We start from the raw sequence: 20,845 nt of genomic DNA, 5'->3' as shown, positions 1-20,845 counted from the left end.
AGGTTTGGCAACATTTCAACAAGCTCTCTACCTTGTCATCTTCTGGCCTTTAGAAGTTGTGGGTCCTGCTTCATTATCCTAGCTGCAGCCTGACTGCGTGTTAAAGGCCCAGCTTTCTCTGGTTCCCTATTACTAACTGTCAACTGCAAAGAGGTAAGAATTCTAGTAGGTATCACAGCACCACTGGTTGCCTGTTGGGATCTCAGCATATCTTCTGGTTCGGTTCTTTCTCTCTCCCTATTGCTAGTTATCATCTGCAAAGAGGAAAGGATTCTGGCAGGTATTACAACACCTCTGGTTGCCTGTTGGGATCTCTGCCTCTCTTCTGATGTTAAAACTCGAGTTTTCCTCAATGCAGGTCCCCAAATACTTGATAACTTAGAAGCGTCATCACGTCTGTCCATATTCTGCGGCCTCTTTTCAATTTCGATAGCCTCCCTGATTATTCTCATAGTAAGACGTTCCTCTTTCGCCACTGTTCTGGTTTTATTAAAATCAATATTGCGTCCCGTGGCCTTCATGTGTTGTACCAAGGAAGAAGTTTGCTCTTCTTTTTTTCACTGCGTTTTTGTGTTCTTTAAACGCACACCTATTCGTCTATTTGTCTGTCCAATGTAAGATGACTGACAGGAGGCACATGGCATATCCCTTGATTTTCCAGCTCAATTTTATCCTTGGGCATATATATATGCCTGCTATCTGAGATTCTGAGTACCTGGGTATAGTCTGCTGCTTCCCACACTCCGGGAAGGAGTTATTGGTCTTTATATGAGTGCGCCTGGCCTCTCCTTTCCCCATCTAAATTGGCAGAGTCAAAAAAAACAACTTCAAACCCCCCGCCCCAAAAAATCGGGCACATGAAGCTTTCCAAATCAAATTAGGTATACAAAATACAGAAAAAAACAGAGTTGGAAGGGACCTTGGAGGTCTTCTAGTCCAACCTCCTGCTCGAGCATATACTATTTCGGATAAATGACTGCCCAATCTTGGTTTAAAAACCTGAGATTACGTTAAAAGTACTGAGATTAGAGCCTCCCTATTCAGGTAGAGTATACCTGAACACCAGCTGTTGGTGGGGGGTGAAGTTCAGAAAGCCATTATCTTCCTCCAGATGGGTATGCTAAAAAAATATATTGGCACAGCCGCTATCCTCAACGCCGCATCTTCAAATTCATATATTATACACGAGGGAGTCCTCGTTTAACGGCTGCCCCGTTTAGCGACTGTTCGAAGTGATGACGATGCTGGGAAAAGGAACTTGGTGTCAGCCTTGGCGCATGTCACAGCCAGCCTCCAACAATGGAGAAACCCGCAGTGAAATTGCAAGCCACGGCCACACGATGTCTCGCTTAATGACCGCGCCACTTAGCGACGGGGGTTGCCGGCCCCAACTGCGGTCATTCAGCGAGGATTCCCTGCAGAATTTAAGAATAAAAATCGGTGCCTACTATCCTGTCGCCAGGGGAAGGAGGTCGAGCTAAAGAAGAGGAGGAAGTTGAACGAAATTAGGAGCGTTTTTGGCTCCTTCCTTGCCCTCAAAGTTCCACTGCTCCTGTCTATGGAGGCTCCACCTGGCATATCATGACCCTTATCCATCCTTCGAAGGACCTGTCTCTCAGGAATGTAAAGCAGTATGTAGATCCATGATGGCGGACACGCATGCCAGAAGTGGCAGGCAGAGCCATTTCTCCAGGCACGCCCACCGTCGTCCATTGCTCTTCCGAGTTCCAGTGCACGCCAGCCAGCTGGTCTTCGCGCGCATGGGAGTGCCGAAAACCGGAAGAGAAGCTTCCTGGTGCATATGCGCGTGCCAGGAAGCTGAGTTTCTGGTTTTCGGTGCTCCTGCACGCATGAAGACTAGATGGTCTTCGCATGTGCATGTGCGCCAGAAACCGGGAGACCAGGTGACTGGCGTGCATGTGTGCGCCGGAAACCAGAAGCTGAACTTCCTGGCGCGCGCATGCTCTTCCGGTTTCTTGCGCTGCCGGGGAGCTGCTCCTTCGTTTTCCCACTCTCCCCTACGCGTGCGATCTCCCGTTTTGGCACCGATTGCCAAAAAGGTTCGCCAACACTGATATAGATGATACAGGGATGGATTAACAGAGCTGGAAGGGATCTTGTAGGTCATCTAGTCCAACCCCCCGCCCGGTCTCCTGTCTTTTTTTTTTCTTTTTTAAAAAAATCATCTCTTCCAGCTTGTAGCGTTTTTCCTTTTCTCGTTGTTGTTTTTCCCCAACACAGAAAGGAAAAAAACTGGGGAGTGAGTGACAGAGATGGATTCATTGCCCATCGCCCAAAGCCTCCTGCTGTTACTTAGAGAAGTGTGTGTGTTTGTGTGTCTGTGTGTTTGTGTGTAAGAAGAAACTGCAGATGATTTAAAAAATCGTCCGACCATCCGTAATGTGTGTCCCCCCCCCACTTGCCCCTTCTCCAAACGGTAGCCGACGTCCGTCTCTCTCTCTCTCTCTCTCTCTCTCTCTCTCTCTCTCTCTCTCTCTTAATGCTTATAAATCATTTTATGGGTGAATAAAATATACAGACTGGAGCGGGAGAGGGTAATGCGAGACCCACTTCAAAGCAAAGCTATTTTCACTCCATCACTCTTTAAGGTTTTATCAGCCGCTCGAGGAGCTGCTCCTGCCATGGGGATCCGTTTCAAAAAATAAACAGACTGGCGCTCGGCTCCCGAGACCCATGGCTTCCCCATAGGGCCAACTCAAGAAGAAATAAGAAATAGGGCAGGGGGGGACGGGACAGAGCAGTTTGGAGATGGGCCCGGCTCCCACCCCACCCCAGAAATAATCAAGGGTTCCCCCCGCCCAGTTGAAGCCTAAGGCGATTCAAGATGCTTGGAGGTTGGTCCTTGGCGGGAAGTTCCCACCACAATGTTGTCACTGCTGAGCAGAGTTTTCCAGATGTTCGGACTCCGGAGTCCATCATCCTCCACCAGCCCAGCTAGCAAAGCTACCTTAAGAGTCTGCTACAGTCATGCCAAATTGCAGCGGGCTCAAACTTTGTTAACTCCCCAAAATCAGGGGTGAAATCCAGCAGGTTCTGACAGGTTCTGGAGAACTGGTAGCGGAAATTTTGAGTAGTTCGGAGAACCGGCAAATACCACCAATGGGGATTTTGCAGTATCCTTCCCCTGGAGTGGGGAGGGAATGGAGATTTTGCAGTATCCTTCCCCTGCCACACCTACCTAGTCACGCCCACCAAGCCACGCCCAAAGAACCGGTAGTAAAAAAAAAAAAATGACTTTCACCACTGCCCCAAACCCAACCCAATCCTTCTGCCTAACGTAGGCAGACATCTCGACGTACGATGGTTCGTTTAGCAGCCGTTCAAAGTTACGACGGCACTGGGGAAAAAAAAGTGACTTAACGACCATTTTTCGCAATTGCGTCCTTTTCGCCTATCCCCAGGGTCACGGGATCAAAATTCAGACACTGGGTTCGTACTTACGACTGTCGTATGTGTCCCAAGGTCCCCCTTTTGCGACCTTCTGACAAGCCAAGTCAATGGGGAAGCCAGATTCGCTTAACAACAGGGGGACTAACTTATCAACTGCAGAGATTCAACGACGGGGGGCAAGAAAGGTGGTAAAACTGGGGCAAAACTCACTTGACAAATGTCTCACTTAACAACAGAAATTTCAATTGTGGTCATAAGTCAAGGGCAAGTCCTTAGCTCCACCCCCCTCTCTAAGTTAGGCCTCCCACTTTTTAAAAATAGGAAACAGCCCCCATCATTGATACCCCCCCCCATTTGCAATGGAATGCCAGACTTCTGCTGGAATTCTAGCAATTTTACAGGTAGGCCCTCCACTCACGACCACCAATTGAGCCCAACATTTCTGTTAAGTGAGACACCTGTTAAATGAATTCTGCCCTGTTATATGACCATTCTTGCCACAGGTGTTAAAGCCAACCCCTGCAGTTGTTAAGTAAGTCACATGGTTGTTAAGTAAATTTGGCTTCTCCACTGACATGGCTTGTCAGACGGTTGCCAAAGTGGGAATGGCGTCACCCCGGGACACTGCAACTGTCATAAGTACATGCCAGTTGCCAAGCGTCCGAACTTGCTCATTGCAATGGTCATTAAGTGTTTCGCCGATGCCGTATCTTCGAACAGTCACTAAACCAACTGTTGTAAGTCAGGGACTACTACCTTATTTGTTTTATTGTGAGTTTACGATGATCGTCACCCGATGATGTCACGTCAACCTTACTATTTGAAGGTTTCACCACTGACACTCCATAACTGTCTGGTTTGGCTCTGCAACCCAACAAGACAGACGGAAACTTCGGAGGATAGTTAGAACTGTAGAAAAAAACACGGCTACCAACCTGCCTTCCATGCAGGATCTGTATAGTGCACAAGTCAAAAAGAGGGCTGGGAAAATATCTACAGACCCCTCACATCCTGGACATCAACTGTTTCAACTCCCACCCTCAAAACGACGCTATAGAGCACTGCACACCAGAACAACTAGACACAAGAGGAGTTTTTTTCCCCAAACGCCATCACTCTGCTAAACAAATAATTCCCTCAACACTGTCAAACTATTCACTAAATCTGCACTACTATTAATCTTCTCATCGTTCCCATCACCCATCTCCTTCCACTTAGGACTGTATGACTGTAACTTGTTGCTGTATTCTTATGGTTTATATTGATATTGTTTCCTAGTATGATTCGATTGCTTATTTGTACCCTATGATTATCATTAAGTGTTGCACCTTATGATCCTTGACGAATGTATCTTCTCTTTTTATGTACACTTCTCTTTTTAGGTACACCTTGTGTGTCCAATCCCACTTGGCCAATAAAGAATTCTATCTATCATCTCAAATGGGAGAAGGAAAGGAAGGATGAAATAGTTTTGGAAATACGTTGACTTTTAAAGCTAGATCTGTTGTGGATTTGCAAAGGATAAGGCCTATTTTCAACTCCTACCCTCAAAACGACGCTATAGGGCACTGCACACCAGAACAACTAGACACAAGGACAGTTTTTTCCCAAACGCCATCACTCTGCTCAACAAATAATTCCCTCAACACTGTCAAACTATTCATTAAGTCTGCACTACTATTAATCTTCTCTTCCTTACTAGTATCTATCTCTTCCCACTTATGACTATAACCATGTTGCTTGTATCTTTCAATTTATATTGTTTTTATTTGTTTCCTAGTACGATTTGATGGTTTATTAGTAACCTATGACTATGGCTAAGTGTTGTACCTTTTTATTCTCGATGAATGTCTTTTATTCTCCTTATGTACACTGAAGAGCACATACACCTAAGACAAATTCCTTGTGTGTCCAATCACACTTGGCCAATAAAGAACGCTCTTCTATTCTACAGGGTAAACCCATAAAATAATTTCTTGAAACTTCTCCCTGCTTGGGAGAGAATGGAGCCGGGAACAGAACAAAAGGCTAATTCGTTCGCTTATAAACCAATCCTTTCTAAATTGATTTGTACAAATGAATTGACGAATTAAGCAGAACAACTAAATTCTGTAATAGCTTTGTACCGGATAGTACAGGGATGGCTAACCTTTTCCGTCTAAGCGCATGTGCACCCGAAACCCCAAAACGTAATGCGCGCGAAGCCCCCGCACATGCATCCTGCCCTGTCTATGCGTGCGTGCCCCGCATGTGCCCCGTCCCCCACGCGCCTCCTGTCCCCCCCCCGCATGTGTGGCAGAGACCTGACAACCAGCTGGCTGGCGGGAGGCACGCACGCATGCGCGGCAGAGCTGAATTGGGACGACGGCTCGCGTCCCGACAGAAAGGGCGCTGCGTGCCACCTCTTGCACGCGTGCCATAAGTTTGCCAACACGGGTAATACTATCAGCCTTGTTAACTCTCAAGATAAGAGACTCCACTTTGTATTTAGGAGCCTTGGTGGCGCAGCGGACTAAAGTGCTGTTAAGTAGCACTTAGCTGCCAGCTGCCTGCAATTACTGCGAGTTCGAATCTCACCAGGCTCAAGGTGGACTCAGCCTTCCATCCTTCCGAGGGAGGTAAAATGAGGACCCGGATTGTGGGGGTAATAAGCTGACTTTGTATAAAAAAAAAAAAAGGAATACCGCTTGGGGTGGGGGCCCCGAAAGCCCTACTAAGCAGGTATATACAAAAGTATGAAGGCTATTGCTTAACGCATTGTAAGCTGCCCTGAGTCTCCGGAGAAGGGCGGCATATAAATCGAACCAATCAATCAATCAATCAATCAATCAATCAATACATACATACATAAATAAATAAATAAATAAATAAATACATACATACATACATACATACATACATACATACATACATAAATACATAAATAAATATTTCAGAGGGATTGTGATTAATATACATAGGTACAGACAGTCCTCGATTTACGACCAAAACGGAGCCCCAAAACCCACCCTCAGTTTTTTTGGCTCGTTTTTTTTTCCATGCTGTCATCCAGGATGTCTCCAGAGCCAGTAAAAAGATCCTTTTTTGATACCCAGAAAATTTTAAAGAGGGTAGAGTGGTGGGAAGATGCGGACGGTGCCAGAAAGGGGTGGGGTGGGGGGGGGTGGGAGACGGATGAGAAAACCATGAGAAACGCAGGGGAATCAACAGCTGCTGGAAGTGTGCTGGCAAAAGAAGGACGAACGTGGACGAAGGAATCCTGCAAACTGCAGTTTTGAATTCTGGATAGAGATCTTCCCCCTTCTCCCAAACCGCACTGTGGACACTGAAATGTTTTCAGGTAAAAGGAGGCTGCCCTTGCTAAAAACATCCCCTGCCTTTCTCCAATGGTGAACTTTTGACAATAGTCCCAAAAAACTCTATTAAGAGGCCAATAAAGAGGCTGGTTAGGTGAACAGCCTTTCAAAACTCCATATGTGCCAATGCAGCATTAAAATTAAATTACTGTATTTTTCGGAGTATAAGACGTACCTTTCCCCCCACTAAAAGGGGGTGAAAATTTAGGTGCATCTTATACACCGAATGCAGCCCCCGCCCTTTGGCCTCTGCCTCGCAGCAGTTACCTCCTTGCAAGCAAACAGCAAGAAAAAACACCTCCTTTCAGCTTCAGCACAGCCTAATGAGCACAAGTTGATTGGATCGGCCTCCCGACTCCCAGCTGATTTGCTCTCAGCTGTTTTGCGCAGGGCTCTGCTGCTTGCTGCAAAGAGGTAAATTGCTGGGAGCAGATTGTTTTTTCCCCCTTGTGCTAATCAAGCGATGCTGAAAACGAAACTGAAAGTAAAGCAGGCTGTTTGCTGCAAGGAGGCAAAATTGCTCAGAGGCAGAGGGAGATTTCTTTTTCTTCTTTTCCTCACCAAAAAAGGTAGGTGCGTCTTATACTCCAGTGCGTCTTATACTCCAAAAAATATGGTAAACAGAAGTTGCTGTTTTGTTAACCCCCCCCTGGAATATATAACTCCGGGCCCGCAGAGCCTTCCCACAAGGTGGCAGAGTGAAGGGGAAAAAAAAGTTTTCTCCACCCAAAAACCCTTGAGACAAACGGTGAATTAAATTTATAAGATGCCCGAGTGGCCAAGGTACCATTCCTGTCTTCCACCTTGCACCAATCCCTTCACTGTCACTCCGGATGCTCACTTCACAATCCTCACCTGTGCCGTGTTGACCCGAGATTTATCAACCAGATTTTTAAAATTGTAAGTTAAAGGTAAAGATTCCCCTCACCCGTATGTGCTAGTCGTGCCCGACTCTAGGGAGCGGTGCTCATCTCCGTTTCAAAGCCGAAGAGCCAGCGCTGTCCGAAGACGTCTCCGTGGTCATGTGGCCGGCATGACTCAACGCCAAAGGCGCACGGAACGCTGTTCCCTTCCTACCAAAGGTGGTCCCTATTTTTTCTACTTGCATTTTTTTTTACGTGTTTTCGAACTGCTAGGTTGGCAGAAGGTGGGACAAGTCACGGGAGCTCACCCCATTACGCGGCACCAGGGATTCAAACCACTAAACTGCCGACCTTTCGATCGACAAGCTCAGCGCCTTAGCCACTGAGCCACCGTGTCCCTTTGAAAAATTGTAAAAATGGTAAAGGGTTGGCCAAATTCTTTCCTTCTCTCTGACTTGCCATCCTGGCCGTGTCCTTCTATTTTATTTTATTTAAAATAAATTCTTGGTAATTTTGTGTGGCAGAGAGAAACGGCTCCCCTAATGCAATGGAGGGGGAAACCGAGGGAAATATTATTATTATTTTCACCCAGGAAAAAAACAGAGCTGGCTCTCCACAATTTTTAAGAGGCGGTTTTGCATCTGGGGCCATTCCAGTTTCCAAATTCTTGGCACCCCCGTGCCAGGCCTGTTCCCACAGCTTCCCTTCCAACCCCAAGGCAGATGTTTTTCGCTGACCTGGACACGGGCCTCGGTCAGCTTTGTCCGCTGGGCCAGCTCCTCTCGAGTGTATATGTCTGGGTAGTGGGTCCTTTCGAAAGCTTTTTCCAACTCTTCCAGCTGCTCGGCCGTAAAAGTAGTTCGACTACGGCGTTGTTTGCGCTTCAAAGGAAGGTCTGGTTCAGATTCGACATCGGAACCGTCATCCAATCTACCGCCTGATGAGGAGGAAAAAAAAAAAGAGAAAAATGGGGTTAAAAATGGGAGATACGCGGAACAGGGTGTTAACTGTTTTTTTTTTTTAATTTTTAATTTTATTTTAATACAAACAATCCATCTTCCATTAAACACTGTGTGGGTACAAATATTTTGTGCAGTACCAGTTAAAAGTTTACAGCCGTATTCGTTATTTAATCTATTCTTAGCTTAATACCAATACATTAAATATCTAATACTATGACAATCCTCTTCTTAATTTATTTAATTCTGTTAATACATTTTCCATATTTCACTCGTCTATTTTGTATTTCTAATTTTTATATTTATTCTCTAAAGGGCGTTAACTGTTTTTTTTAAATTTAAAATTTTATTTTAATACAAACAATCCGTCTTCCATTAAACAGTGTGTGGGTACAAATATTTTGTGCAGTAACAGTTAAAAGTTTACAGCCGTATTCGTTATTTAATCTATTCTTAGTTTAATACCAATACATTAAATATCTAATACTATGACAATCCTCTTCTTAATTTATTTAACTCTGTTAATACATTTTCCATATTTCACTCGTCTATTTTGTATTTCTAATTTTTATATTTATTCTCTAAAGGGCGTTAACTGTTTTTTTTTAAATTTTAAATTTTATTTTAATACAAACAATCAGTCTTCCATTAAACAGTGTGTGGGTACAAATATTTTGTGCAGTAACAGTTAAAAGTTTACAGCCGTATTCGTTATTTAATCTATTCTTAGTTTAATACCAATACATTAAATATCTAATACTATGACAATCCTCTTCTTAATTTATTTAACTCTGTTAATACATTTTCCATATTTCACTCGTCTATTTTGTATTTCTAATTTTTATATTTATTCTCTAAAGGGCTAACTGTTTTTTTAAAATTTAAAATTTTATTTTAATACAAACAATCCGTCTTCCATTAAACAGTGTGTGGGTACAAATATTTTGTGCAGTACCAGTTAAAAGTTTACAGCCGTATTCGTTATTTAATCTATTCTTAGCTTAATACCAATACATTAAATATCTAATACTATGACAATCCTCTTCTTAATTTATTTAATTCTGTTAATACATTTTCCATATTTCACTCGTCTATTTTGTATTTCTAATTTTTATATTTATTCTCTAAAGGGCGTTAACTGTTTTTTTTTAAATTTAAAATTTTATTTTAATACAAACAATCTGTCTTCCATTAAACAGTGTGTGGGTACAAATATTTTGTGCAGTACCAGTTAAAAGTTTACAGCCGTATTCGTTATTTAATCTATTCTTAGCTTAATACCAATACATTAAATATCTAATACTATGACAATCCTCTTCTTAATTTATTTAATTCTGTTAATACATTTTCCATATTTCACTCGTCTATTTTGTATTTCTAATTTTTATATTTATTCTCTAAAGGGCGTTAACTGTTTTTTTTTTTTAAAGTTTTTTATTAATCATTTAATTTTTTTTTTAAAAAAGGCGTTAACTGTTGAGGGACAACGGAGAGGCAGGTTTAAATTGGAAAAACAAATCGTTTCAATTTCAGAGGATGCTCCTTAGTCACTCACCAAGGTCGTTTCGTTAGTTCTTATTAATTAATTTTTCAAAAAAATTAAATTTAAAAAAAAATTAGAAAAAGGGTTTGGGGTTTGGGCTAGTCTAAAGAAAAGAAGAATTAGGAGTGACAAGATAGCAGAATTCCAGTATTTGCGCGTTTGCCACAAAGAAGAGGAGTTGAAGTCCACAAGTCCTATCAATGGCCAAAGTTGGACCCCTCCCCTCCCTTGGCCTAAAGCAAAAAAATTACAGCCTGTAGTAGGCCTCAGCCTACTTCCCCCCCCGGCAGCCCCCTTCCCTTCAGGGTCCCCCCAAACCTGAGTCTAACCCCAAGGCAGCCATTTAGCCAGGCAAGGGAGCCTAGAGAAGCTACAAGTCCTCTGGGGGGGGGGGGGGCTGTTATAGGCTGTAGGCCTCGGCCTACCTCTTCCCCCCCCCCGTACCCCTAAGGCCTCCCCCTGCCCCTCAGGGTCCCCCCCAGGGCTCAGTCAGCCTAAAGAGAGGCCAAAGCTGGCAGCAAAAGCCCCCCCCCCAGGGCTTTGCAGGCCTTGGCCTACTCCTCGAGCCCCGCCAGGCCCCACAGCCCACCCACCCCCAACTCTTTTTTCCAGAAAGTGGCCCCACCGATGTGACACCAGCTTCCCTGCAATGAGGATGCTCTTCTTGCAGCCAGGTGCAATTCTCACTGTTTTTTTTTTTTAGCAGGTTCTGTTTTTTTTTTTTTAAAAAGAGGCTTCATTCATTGCAATGGAGCCTCCTTAAAAACCAAAAAAAAAATCAGCCAAGCTGCCCACTGACTCACGAGAAGACCCACTGGCTTGCAGAAGAGCGCCAGGCTGCAGCGTTGTTAGGATATGGTTTGAGCCTAACAAGTTGTCCAGGCAATATATGTGTACTGTAACTTTAATCTGTAAATGTATTATGTGACTTTAAAGGTTTTCTTGTTGATTCATTGTTATGCTGAGTCATGCTGTAATTAGGTAATGACTGGTTGTAAGAGTATTTAAGCAAGGTATTGTAAGGTGTTCAGTTGCTGCTATGATATGCTGCCATTGTGTATGAAGCTGATGTGATATGCTACCAGAGTATGATATGCTACCATCGTGAGGAGTTGCTATCTGCTATCATCGTTTGATGGATCTGCTACCATCGTGGTTTGTGAACCAGAGTGAGTTTGTTATTCTAACCAACTACTGTCTGTTTGGTGAGAAGATATCTGTAACTACTGGACTGATTTTACTGGCAAAGACTTGGAATTTGTTTAAAGACTATGAGATTGTTTTTTCACTATAAAGTAAACTTTTGATAAACCAGTTTGCATATCTTTTATTCATTGCTCTCAGCAACGTTTCTCTGTGCTCTACACTCTGCTGGTTGGTAACACAACAACAATATCCTTAACAAAGTCCTGGCAATCAGTAATCATAATAACAGTAAAAAGAGTTGGAAGGGACCTTGGAGGTCAACTAGTCCAACCCCCTGCTCACTCAGGAGACCTATGCGAGAGATATCAAGTTGCAAGGGTGAACGATGGAGGGGGCAGGAACTGGCGGGAGCTGCAATTTTGTGGCTTCTGGAGGGGGGAGGTTGTGGTCCATGACAACTTTGAACGATCGCTAAGCAACCCGTCGCAAGTCGAGGACTCCCTGTGTTCCAGAAGTCAGGGTCACTGTTCTCCTGTGTGTGTGATGGAAGGGACCATGTCTCGTTGAGGGCAACCATGTCCCCCAGAGAGGAAAACAGAATAACAGAATAAGAGAGTTGGGAGGGACCTTTGGAGGTCTTCTAGTCCAACCCCCTGCTCAGACAGGAAACCCTATAGCAGTGATGGCGAACCTTTTTGGCACCAGGTCTGGCCAAAAAAGGAAGAGGAGCTGCCCAGGGCGCATGCGCGTGTCGAAAAATGAACCTCCGGTTTCTTTTGGGTTAGCCTTTTGGGTTTCTGGTGCACACATGCGCAGAGCTGCCTGTTCCCAGTGCACACATGCACAGAGCTGACAGAAGGCGAGAACAGTTAAGACAAAAGGGGCGACTCAGGAGTAAGGCTTGGAGATGATTGGCCCCTCCCATAAGACATAAAGGAGGAGCAAAGGCACGTGAGCCTTTGCAGGAAGCAACTTTGTTCGTTCTGGTCGGTTTAAATTCTGAAGCTCCGTTTTGACTCTGTGCTCCGTGTGGCCTTGCAAAGCTAACTGCCAATTAGGACTCCGGCAGCGTGATAAGGGAGATAAAGCTGATTTGCATGCGCCACAAACCCAGAAGAAGAATGGGTGACGTCGCGCGTGCCAGGCCACATGGCTTCACGCGTGCCATCGGTTTGCCATCACGGCCCTATGGCATTTCAGACAAATGGTTGTCCAATCTCTTCTTAAAAACTTGTGAGTGTTGGAGCACTCACCACTCCTGCAGGCAAACCGTTCCACTGATGAATTGTTCTCACTGTCAGGAAACTTCTGAGTTCTCGGTTGCTTCTCTCCTTGATTAGTGTCCATCCATTGCTTCTTGTCCTGCCCTCAGGTGCCTGGGAGAATAGGCTGACACCCACTTTTCTGGGACAGTCCCTCAGATTTTGGAACAAAACCAGTAAATAACCACAACTAAGCTGCAAAAATGCAGGTGGCCATCAGGTGGTAGCAGCTCCCACTTTTTTTATTAAAAAAATGACTTTCCTGCCCTCTAGTGTTGGGCCCGTTTTTCTTTCTCACCTGGTTCCAGATCCTCTCTATGCATCTGGGGAGGGCAAAAACAGCCTTCCCCACCCCTCTCTAGGAGTCTCTGGAGGCTGGGGACAGCAAAAAAGTCACTTCCTGTCCAACCGGAAGTTTCAGGCCTCCGGAGGGCTCCCGAGGAGGTGGGGAAGGCTGTTTTTGCCCTCCCCAGATGCATAGAGAGGATCTGGAGCCAGGTGAGAAAGAAAAACAGGCCTACTGGGCCATCATGTGCCAGGAGTGGGGGGGGAGGAGGGGTCATGCATGCATGCGTAGGGCAGGGTGCATAGAACTATGGGTATGGGCATGTGCGCATGCAAACTTCCCCCACCCCCCACTTCCTGGCACGCGATGGCAAAAAGGTTAGCCATCACTGTCCTAGAAAGTAGAAAAACCTGCAGACAGTCCCTATTAACCGCTGCCCTGCTGTGGAAATTCATTATTTTGAAATTTCTTATCGTATTTTCTATTTTCTCCTCAAGGTCAAGGCAGTGTATAGGATGGCCCTGCCTTTTTTTGACCCCACAACATCCCTGTAAGGTAGGCTGGACTAGAGAAGAGAGTCACCGCCGGATTATCCAAAACTCTTGGATGTGTTCACACAAGGGCAGGAATACCGAATCTGGATTTGAAGTACAGGTCGTCCTCGACTTACAACAGTTCATTTAGTAACTGTTCAAAGTTACAATGGCAATGAAAAAAGTGTCTCATCTCTACACCTACGACCGTTGCAGCATCCCCATGGTCACGAGATCAAAATTCGGATGCTTGGTTCATATTTATGACGGTTGCAGTGTCCTGGGGGGGTCACATGATCCCCTTTTGCGACCAAAGTTGTTGGGGAAGTCAGATTCGCTTAACAACCGAGTTACTAATGAGTGATTCACCAAACCACCAGGGCAAGGAAAGTTGTAGCATGTGGCAAAATTCACTTCACAAAGTGTCTCGCTTAGCGAGACATAAATGTTGGGCTCAATTGGGGTCGTAAATCGAGGACTACCTGCGTTCGCACAATCATCTGGCTACAGCAATGCTGAGAAGAACAGAATCAAGCTTTATTGGCTGTGTGAACCCAACTGAGAGGTGGAGAAGAGCCAGAGATTGGTCCTACTTGGAGTAGGTCTACCAAAAGGGGTTTTCTTTTCCACAATCAAGGATAGATCGTTCCATCTAGATCCTTTTTCCTTCTTTCTAATCCAGAGGGGAGGTGTCAAAGTGGATTTCTTCGAGGGCCAGATCAGCATTGTAGTTCTCCTCTGCGGGTTGGCGGGGTGGGGGCGGGGAACGGGACGGACGCTTCCTGGAGTACTTCGCCGGCCAAAACAAGGCACGGACGGGCCGCACATGGGCCCTGCACCAGAGTTGGTATTCAGCTGGTTCAGCCTGGTTCTGGCGAACCGGTAGTAGCGACCTGCGGGCTCCACCCACTACCCAGGCGCAATTCTGTCCTATATCACTGTTTTTTGACGCGCTTCCATTTCCGGTGCTGGGCGAACCAGTGGTAGCAGTATATGAACCCCCATTTCCTGTCTGTGCCCCATTTTGGCTACCAGAGGCATCGCAGGCCAGTCATTTGCTACTCTAGGCCGGCTCTGCGGGCCAGATTTCAGCACCCCGCGTGCCGGATCCGGCCCGTAGGCCTTGAGTTTGACACCCCTGCTCTAATCCAACTGAGACCAATAAAAGCTCTTCCGGATTTATTCCAGAATGTCATTTTCTCCCGAGTAGCCCTTGCTTTCTGCCTCCATCCAACGTGAGAAGGAAGAATTATTTCCCCCCCCCTCCCCGTCTTCCTTCCTTCTGCTCACACCCGTGCAATGCTTCCCTCACTTCAGAGGGACTCTAACCCTTGAAGTTAAATTAATCAACAGGATTAGGCAGAAATTGGCCACGCTGAGACCCTCCATCTTTCTACCGGCTCTCAAAAAGCACCGAGGAGCGGCTTCGTTTCCCTCAAGAACCCTTCAGAAGGCCTGCAAGGATTTGCCGTCCAGGCTGAACATGGAGACGCATTCATTAAAAGACGGATGGCTCGTGTGTTCGGAGAGGAAGAATCCAGATCCCTTCCTCTTCGCCTTTCCTTCGCTCTCCTCCCTTCTGGTCCCATCTGGATATCCGTAATTTCTTTCCCCTGAGAATTCCCAACCTGGAGCACGCTTGCCAAATTCCTGATCGAAGCAGCCACGCCGGCTGCAGATGTTGGGAATTGCAATCTGTGGAAGGACACCAAGACCAGAGGTGGTCGGACTGGTTCGACCGGTGTTTTTGATGGCACAGGCACGTGCGTACGGCACACACGCATGAATTGCCATGTTTTGTGATGCCGCACGCATGTGACACCGCACACGTGTGATGCCGCATGCACTCACATTTCCGGTGCTGGGTGAATCAGTTGCTACAGTATATGAAGCCCACTTTTGACCAAGACGACGAGAAACTGGTGGTTTCTTTTTTTATTTTAATGGCTGTGAATTCCTTTCATTCACAGCACATGCTCAATCACCAAGAGTGTCCAACAGAAGTCTGCCACAGTCCTTCGGATAAGGCTGGTAAACACCCACCTTTATCTTCTTTGACACACTGCCAAAGACCTAATGGGCAATTATCTTGGCAAGGCCACACAGAAACACAAAGTCAAAAACGGAGCTACAAACCGAAACCATCCACAACATTGCTTCCTGCAAAGGCCCACATGCCTTTGCTCTTCCTTTATGTCTTATGGGAGGGGCCAATCATCTCCAAGCCTTACTCCTGAGTCGTCCCTTTTGTTTTAACTGTTCTTGCCTTCTGGAAGCTCTGAGCATGTGCACACTAGGAACAGACTCCGCCTGTTCCTCTGCCTCACTGATGTCTGACTCTGGATTCCGCCGTACACATGCACGGCGGCCAGCTGGTCTTCACATGTGCATGTGCACCAGATACGGGAAGACCAGGTGACTGGCACGTATGTGCACGCTGAAAACCAGAAGCTGAGCTTCCTGGCGCATGCATCCCCCCACACATGCGCACTTCCGTTCTGACACTCATTGCCGAAAAGGTTCGCCAACGCTGCACACTGCACTAGTCTATTAAGGAAAAACTTCCTAAGAGTGAGGACGATTAACCAGTGGAACAGAAGTTGCCTTCAGACGTTGTGGGTGCTTCATCACTGGAGGTTTTTAAGAAGAGACTGGACAGGCATTTGTCTCAAATTTTATAGGGTCTCCTGCTTGAGTAGGGGGCTGGACTAGAAGATCTCTAAGGTTCCTTCCAGCTTCTATTCTATTCTATTCTATTCTATTCTATTCTATTCTATTCTATTCTATTCTATTCTATTCTATTCTATCCTATCCTTGTTCTCTTCTCTTCTCTTCTCTTCTCTTCTCTTCTCTTCTCTTCTCTTCTCTTCTCTTCTCTATGCTATTCCACTCCACTCCACTCCACTCCACTCCACTCCAATATTCCATTCCATTCCATTCCATTCCATTCCATTCCATTCCATTCCATTCCATTCCATTCCATTCCACTCCACTCCACTCCACTCCACTCCACTCCACTCTATTCTTGTTTTGGGGAAGCACAGCAAGGTAGCTACCAAAATGCCCCCGAATGCAAACTAACTGACCTTCTTCAACTGAGCTTCCAACATGAGAGACGAGGTGGCGATCCGGACCGAATGAGATTCTGCAAAATAAAAACAACTCCACCCCTGCCTGATCTATTTTATTTTATTTTTTTTAAACTGCCGAGATGAAGTTCTCGATTGCTAGGAAGAACCAAAATGCACGTGATTCATTTCGTCAGCTGCTTCTTCTTCTTCTTCCCCCAGCCTCTCCTCCTGCCCTCCAGGCAAGTTTTGATTACAGTTTAACATAGTTTAAGGTTTTGCGCGGCATGAAACCTGGAGCTGAAGGGGAAAAAAATAATATATATACACTATATATATATATAGTGTAATCATTGATATGCGTTTTAATCTAGTAATTCGGTTGCAACAGAATGAGAACGCACATTGGCAAGGAGTCCCGAGAATACCAAACAGACAAGACGGCGGGTAGAGAAAAATGAAAAAAAGTCATTTGAAGCTCAGCTGGGGACAAGTGTCAGAGGCGCCTTGTCAATGGCCAATGCAGCGCCTGGAACTAGCCAGCTGTAACCGAAGCTGCAATGCCCGTTTTGGAGTTTACGACAAGGTTTTGGGTGAAATAGAGTATATGTTGTGTAGAAGATCATTCTTCTTTCAACAGTTGTTCCCAAGAATCGCACTTAACAATTAGCACTTAGACCAGTGGTGAAATCCAAATTTTTTTACTACTGGTTCTGTGGACGTGGCTTGGTGGGCGTGGAAGGATATTGCAAAATCTCCATTCCCACCCCACTCTGGGGCCAGCCAGAGGTGGCCAGTTTGCCGAACCACTCAAAATTTCCGCTACCAGTTCTCCGAACTACCCAAAATTTCCGCTACCGGTTCTCCGAACTACTCAAAATTTCCGCTACCGGTTCTCTGAACTACTCAAAATTTCCGCTACCAGTTCTCTGAACTACTCAAAATTTCCGCTACCGGTTCTCCAAACTATTCAAAATTTCCGCTACCGGTTCTCCGAACTACTCAAAATTTCCACTACTGGTTCTCCGAACTACTCAAAATTTCCGCTACCGGTTCTCCAAACTACTCAAAATTTCCGCTACCGGTTCTCCGAACTACTCAAAATTTCCACTACCGGTTCTCCAAACTACTCAAAATTTCCGCTACCGGTTCTCCAAACTACTCAAAATTTCCGCTACCGGTTCTCCAAACTACTCAAAATTTCTGCTACCGGTTCTCCAGAACCTGTCAGAACCTGCTGGATTTCACCCCTGATTTAGACTTATATGTGGCTTCATAATGCTTTTACAGAGTCAACATCTTGCCCCCAACAATTTAGGTCCTTGTTTTACTGACCTCAGAAGGATGGAAGGCTGAGTCAACCTTGAGCAGGTCAGAATCGAACTCCTGGCAGTGGGCAGAGTCAGCCTGCAATGCTGTATTCTAACCACTGTGCATCATGGATGGATGGATGGAAGGGCAATAGCACTTGGACTTATATACCCCTTCACAATGCTTTACAGCCCTCTGTAAGCGGTTTACAGAGTCAGCCTATTGTCCCCCAACAATCTGTTCCTCGTTTTACCGACCTCAGAAGGATGGAAGGCTGAGTCAACCTTGGGCCGGTCAGAATCGAACTGTTGGCAGTGGGCAAAGTCAACCTGCAATACTGCATTCTAACCACAGTGCCACGAGGGCTCTATAATCAATTATGTCACCCCATCGGTATCCACAGAGAGTGGTCAACCTCTTGTACCCAGGGGCAACTTCGCAAGTGTGGTCCTCAACATAGGTTTGGAGGCTTAGGAAGGTCACCTGACCCAACTCTAGAGTCAGGTTGAAATTATGACATTTTGACCCAAACTTCCCTCCAATGGACAAGTAGCTTCTTTTTTCAATCACTTCACTTCCAATTTCCTCCTGGAACCTTTTTCAAAATCTCCTTAGATGCCTTCAACTGGTGGACTTCTCATCAAGAAGTCAAAGCTGTCCTGGATGGAGGATTGGGACTGTTCTTCAAGTGATGTATTTATGGGTCTTCTCCATGAAAGCGAAGCATTGCATCTCCACCGACTGAATTCACACAACATGTCAATCTAAATCGTGTTTTCGGGGAGCCAGGTGTACAAACTCAAACCATGGGGCTTCTAAATTAAGCATTAGAGCTTAGGTTGACAGATGAAGGATACCAATTGTGGCCGACCAGGATCTTCCTTTTCTCAATCCTTCTTGCTAAAATATTAAGTGACCACATTTCAGAAGCATGAGTGGAGTGAGAGGGGAAGAATGAATGAATGAATGAATGAATGAATGAATGAATGAGGGGGAAGGGAAGATAGAAGGAAGGAAGGAAGGGAGGGACGAAAGGAAGGAAGGAGGGAGGGAGGGAAGAAAGAAAGGGAAGGAAGGAAAGGAAGAAAGGGGGGAAGGAAGGAAGGAAAAGGAGGGGGAAAAGGAGGGAAGGAAGCAAGGAAAATAAAAAAGAAAGAAAGAGAAGGAGGGAGGAAAGACAGAAAAAAGAAAGAAAGAGGAAGGAAGGAAGGAAGGAAAGGAAAGGAAGGAAAGAAAAGGAGGAAGGGAAAAAGGAGGGAAGGAAGCAAGGAAAGAAAAAAAGAAAGAAAGAAAGAGAAAGAGGGAGGAAAGAAAGAAAAAAGAAAGAAAGAGGAAGGAAGGAAGGAAGGAAAGGAAAGGAAGGAAGGAAACAAAGGGGGAGGAAAGGGAAGAAAGAAAGAAAGAAAGAAAGAAAGAAAGAAAGAAAGAAAGAAAGAAAGAGGAAGGAAAGGAATGGAACGGAAGGAAGGAAGGAAAGAAAGAAAGGGAGGGAAAAAAGAAAGAAAGGAGGGAGGGAAGAAAGAAAAGGAAGGAAAGGAAGAAAGGGGGGAAAGAAGGAAAAGGGGCAGGAAAAAGGAGGGAAGGAAGCAAGGAAAGAAAGAAAAAGAAAGAGGGAGGAAAGGAAAGGAAAGAAAGAAAGGAAGGAAGGAAAGAAAGAAAGAGGGAGGGAGGGAGGAAAGAAAGAAAGAGAAAGGAAGGAAGGAAGGAAAGGAAGAGGGAGGGAGGAAGAAAGGAAAGAAAGAAATAAAGAAAAAGAAAGAAAGAAAGAAAGAAAGAAAGAAAGAAAGAAAGAAAGAAAGAAAGAAAGAAAGAAAGAAAGAAAGGCTTAGAAAGGGAGCTGGCTTTAAAAGAGAAACAATCCCAAACAAAGAGAGTGACAGTCTTTGCAATCAAACCGTCCGCCTCTCCTTCCTTCCCAGAGCCAAAAAAAAAAGCGGGAAAGAAAAAGAGGGAGAAGAGAATGGAAGTGACAGAAAGAAAGGACAAAAAAAAAAAAAGAATCGGGGTGCCAAGTGAAAAGAAAGATATTCCTGCGTCGCTGGGCTCTTTATCTCCTGTCATCTGTTGCTCTTTCTCCCGCCTGCATTGTCTCACCTTGGACAAAAAGAAAGAAAGAGAGAGAGAGAGAAAGAGAAAGAGAGAGAGAGAGAGAGAGAGTGTGTGAGAGAGATCTCCCCATTTTTTTTTTTCCTGTTTGGTGCGAATCTCTTTAGAACTGCCTGGACGGGCACCTTAGGGGGCCGCGAGGCGCTGAATGTCCTGCTGACAGCTTTGCAAAGTGATATTCAATAAAGTGGGCCATGTCAGCTCCTCGGTGCGGCTGCGGGAGAAGGTATGGCTTGAATATTAAGAGACCCCTTCAGTGGCCTGGAAAAAGGCATTGGGGGCGGGCGGGCGAGGAGGGTCGGTCGAGGGAGAAAAAGAGGAGGAGGAGGAGGAGGAGGAGGAGGAGGAAGGGAGAAACCTCCACTGAGCAAGATAAAACGTCTTCCCATGTCTGGCGCTTATTTATTTCTAAAAACTTATTTCTCCGCAAAATTAGAAACCGGCAAACGAACAAACCCAAAAAAAAAATCAGCCTTTGCAGATCTTTTGAAGGCCCCAGAAACGATGCTTCGTTTTCGGGGCTTTCCTGTGGGGGGGCCAATTTGCACACTATAATTCTCCCCATCTTGTGGACCCCCAATCTTTAAATTTAGCTCCACTCCCTGCTTTTTTTCTTTTCTTTTTTTTTTTTTGCAAGTTCCTATTTTCAAAAAGGACTCGAAAAAGGAGGATGCAGCAGATTTACTCCTCCGTGCCAAACAAGTTAGTTTTTTTTTGCAATTGTTAAAACGAACAAACAAAACAACTCGAGAGATTTCCCAACCTCATACAGTATTGATTGTTCGTCCACTTTTTTCAGAAAATGATGCACAATGCAAGCAACGAACCTGTTTTTGTTCTGTTTTTTTTTTTTTTCCCAGTAGAAAGGGCTTAAAATGAGTATTGAAAATCCCCCCTTAATAGGAAAACTGCCTATCAAAGGGAAAACACAGGACTTGTTGGTTCTAATTTGTGAGAGTGAACTTGTTTTTAAATAGGGGATATTTCGCTAACTGTCTCGG

The 20,845-nt window shown here is 45.2% G+C and overlaps 1 protein-coding gene across 1 annotated transcript in view; it reads right to left on the bottom strand.

The window, feature by feature from the left end:
• Nucleotides 1–20,845, bottom strand: part of PAX7 (paired box 7) — a 146,093-nt gene that overhangs the window by 56,490 nt on the left and 68,758 nt on the right. Inside the window, 1 exon segment of the mRNA XM_070955996.1 lies at nucleotides 8,368–8,567. Within this exon segment, the coding sequence (XP_070812097.1) occupies nucleotides 8,368–8,567 (200 nt within the window).

The sequence above is a fragment of the Pituophis catenifer genome, unplaced genomic scaffold, assembly GCF_029215685.1.
Source record: "Pituophis catenifer annectens isolate HBS135680 unplaced genomic scaffold, rPitCat1.0.hap2 SCAF_18, whole genome shotgun sequence".
Classification (NCBI taxonomy): domain Eukaryota; kingdom Metazoa; phylum Chordata; class Lepidosauria; order Squamata; family Colubridae; genus Pituophis; species Pituophis catenifer.
Note: the sequence above shows the minus strand (reverse complement) of the source record. Positions and strands in the feature narration are given on the sequence as shown.